Source organism: Vollenhovia emeryi, unplaced genomic scaffold, assembly GCF_000949405.1.
Source record: "Vollenhovia emeryi isolate VEMERY1.0 unplaced genomic scaffold, V.emery_V1.0 DF939147.1, whole genome shotgun sequence".
NCBI classification, from domain to species: Eukaryota; Metazoa; Arthropoda; class Insecta; order Hymenoptera; family Formicidae; genus Vollenhovia; species Vollenhovia emeryi.
Window position 1 is genome coordinate 1,677,557 of NW_011967219.1, and position 3,570 is coordinate 1,681,126.

The 3,570-nt window shown below is 33.9% G+C and overlaps 1 protein-coding gene across 3 annotated transcripts in view; it reads left to right on the forward strand.

Moving 5' to 3' along the window:
- Positions 1-243: 243 nt before the first annotated feature.
- The window catches only part of LOC105566092, a 4,609-nt gene continuing 1,282 nt past the window's right edge, over positions 244-3,570 (forward strand). The window contains exons 1-4 of one of the 3 annotated variants that reach the window (XM_012019821.1): positions 244-794; positions 870-1,493; positions 1,558-1,590; positions 1,654-2,370. In XM_012019821.1, the coding sequence (XP_011875211.1) occupies positions 870-1,493; positions 1,558-1,590; positions 1,654-2,370 (1,374 nt within the window). In that variant the 5' untranslated portion in view covers positions 244-794. Of the gene's footprint in view, positions 795-869; positions 1,494-1,557; positions 1,591-1,653; positions 2,574-3,570 lie in introns of those variants that run through there. The other 2 variants (XM_012019819.1, XM_012019820.1) reach the window with 2 other exon arrangements.

The following is a 3,570-nucleotide window of genomic DNA, read 5'->3' on the forward strand; positions in this document are numbered from 1 at the left end:
TTCGTCGTTCGATATTATCACCTTGACTTTTCTTTCTCAAGAATTTCGAGCTCTTGAATTTGAATGGGCGCCACGATAATCTTGCTCAGGGCGCCAATGTTGCTAAAACCGGCACTGCTGTCCACCATGCCTTCGCCGATTCCAATTGGCAGTTCTTTTATCTTTACTATAATAGTTTTTTTTATATTTTTGTTATTTATTATTATATTTTTACAATTTCTTATAATTTATTTTGTAAAATGTAGGGGAACCTGGGGCATAACGGAACGGCGGGGCATAATGGGATATGATCTATAACTTTTTACAGAAGTGCTGTTATGTATTGAAATATTTTGCAATTATTGCTATTAGATGATCCTTATCGCATGCTGTTATCAGTTGTCATGTTATTTTTAACTGAAAAATGCTATAAATTTTTTAATGCGTTCGCTGCACTCTCCGTGACTCGCTTATAATTTTGTTGATAGATCAACATGAGGCAACAATGATAAAATTCTATTTTTTATTACCATAAGTAATTTTACGCTATTAAACAATCTTTTCTAGTCACTTTAGTAAAGTATTTCTGCACAGATATTGATTATCAATGATATTTTGTATTTATTTAGTGTAAAGGTACATTTGGGGGCATAACGGGACATTAGGCCGTGGGGCATAACGGTACAATAGGTGCGCGCAGCGCACCTCTCTAACCTTTTCTTATTAGGTGACTTGCAAGTGTTAGGTTAAGGGAGCGTGTTTCAACAAGAGAAATTGAACTGAAAGAAACTGAAAATTAACAGCAACATTGAAAGGTATGTACATAATGATTTCTGCTATATTATATTAATTTTATTAGTTAATTATAATATCTATTGTTATTTCTGTAGATGGTTCGAAAATATGTACGAAAAACCGAGAGGCAGAAATGGGATAAAGATGTAATGAATGATGCTGTATCTGCAATTATTGAAGGAAATATGGGTTATCGCAAGGCTTCTAGTATATTTAGAGTTCCCAAAACGACTTTGGAACGATATGTTCAGAAAATGAAAAACAGTTCTGACAAAATGGTTAAAGTTACAAAAGCAGGTGCTTTCAAAACAGTATTCACAAAAGAACAGGAAAAGGAGCTTTGTAATTATATAATTAGCATGGAGCAGAGACTTTTTGGCCTAACTTCTATGGAAGTGAGATCCCTGGCTTTTCAACTAGCGGAAAAAAATAACTTACATAATTCCTTCAATAAGGAAACTCAATTAGCTGGTGTAGATTGGTTACACGGTTTTATGCAACGTCATTCAAACATTTCCTTGAGAAAACCTGAAGCCACATCTGCTGCTAGAGCCATGGGCTTCAATAAAGTTTCAGTTAAAAAATATTTTGATCTATTAACCAGTATCGTTCAAACAAGAAATATAACAGCAGATAGAATATTTAATGTTGATGAGACGGGTGTTACGGTCAATCCAAAGCAACAATCCCGAATTGTGGCCTGTAAAGGTCGTCGACAGGTAAATAGGAAGCATGATAAAGTTAAGTAACACTTTCAAGCAGTATTTTTTTCGATTTTTTTAGAACTCTAATTTGCAGTGGACGTTAGACGAACTAGTAGGTATTAAAGGTATTTAAACTATTTTAATTCTCATTTTTAAACTTATTATTTTACATAAGGTAGGAGCAATAACTTCTGCAGACCGAGGGGAAACAGTCACAGCGGTAGTTTGCATATCTGCCGCAGGTAATTATATGCCACCAATGCTAATATTTCCAAGAAAAAGAATGCAGCAGGAGTTCCAAACGGGTTTACCCCCAGGATCATGGGCTGAAGTCCATTCTTCCGGATGGATAAATAAAAATCTTTTCTTATCTTGGTTTAAGAAATTTATAGATTTCTCAAAACCTTCGTCAACGTCTCCTGTATTGCTGCTCCTTGACGGACACAGAAGCCATACTATAAATCTTGATGTAATTGATCTAGCTAGAGAAAAAGATGTCATATTATTATGTTTTCCACCACATTGCTCCCATCGTCTTCAGCCCTTGGACGTATCATTTTTTAAACCATTAAGTAAATACTACGAAGATGCAGTAAGAAAATGGCTACGACACAATCCTGGACGAGTTGTCACACTCCTTCAAATAGCAACTTTATTTGGTGAAGCATTTGTACAATCTGCAAACATGTCAACAGCAATTAATGGATTCAGAAAGAGTGGTGCTTGGCCAACTGACATGAATGTATTCACTGAGGTTGATTTTTTGCCAGCTGATCCTACGGACATTGCGCTTGGAGTAGATGAAGTAGATGAAGAATATGAGATTCATAATCAGGATACGAACGAAGGAAATTGTCCTGAAATGTTAGCCACAACATCTACAATTCAATCGGTAGATCAACCAGAGACCTCTAGAGATTATAATCAACCAGGAACCTCTAGAGATTATAATCAACCAGGAACCTTTAGAGATTATAATCAACCAGGAACCTTTAGAGATTATAGGGGAACCCAGGGCATAACGGGAACGCTAAGGTTAAAATTAATTTTAAATAAAATGAAAATACATAAATGAATTATTTTTTTACGAAAATATTCTTTGAAATGTCTACTATAAGAAAAAAAATGGTTTTACTGTGAAAGAATAGTTTAAAAGGACGAAATTTTTATTTTATTGAAACCATGACTTAATCTGATTATCATTTTATGCGGGGCATAATGGGACTCCTCACAAAACTTATATATTTCTTATACATTAATGTTTAAAACTTATTAAAAATGATTTTTTAAATACGCAATAAATATACTAATGTAGTATTGCATTTTAATAATAATAATAATTTATTGATAGCACTTATTATCACATCTACATGAAACATTTTAAGAACAGTAGGTGCAAATATGTGTAATATCCTCATTGTTGCTCAATGTTCCTTTCAATGTTGCTGTTAATTTTCAATTTTTTGTTGAGACACGCTCCGTTAACTTATAACACTTGCGAGTCAACTAATAAGAAGAGGTTACCTATTGTACCATTATGCCCCACGGCCTATGTCCCGTTATGCCCCCAAATGTACCTTTACACTAAATAAATACAAAATATCATTGATAATCAATATCTGTGCAGAAATACTTTACTAAAGTGACTAGAAAAGATTGTTTAATAGCGTAAAATTACTTATGGTAATAAAAAATAGAATTTTATTATTGTTATCTCATGCTGATCTATATCAACGAAATTATAAGCGAGTCACGAAGAGTGCAGCGAACGCATTAAACAATTTATAGCATTTTTCAGTTAAAAATAACATGACAACTGATAACAGCATGCAATAAGGATCATCTAATAGCAATATAATTGCAAAATATTTCAATACATAACAGCACTTCTGTAAAAAGTTATAGATCATATCCCATTATGCCCCGCCGTTCCGTTATGCCCCGGGTTCCCCTAATCAACCAGGAACCTCTAGAGATTATAATCAACCAGGAACCTCTAGAGATTATAATCAACCAGGAACCTCTAGAGATTATGATCAATCAGGAACCTCTAGAGATTGTAATCAACCAGGAACATCCAGAAATTGTAATA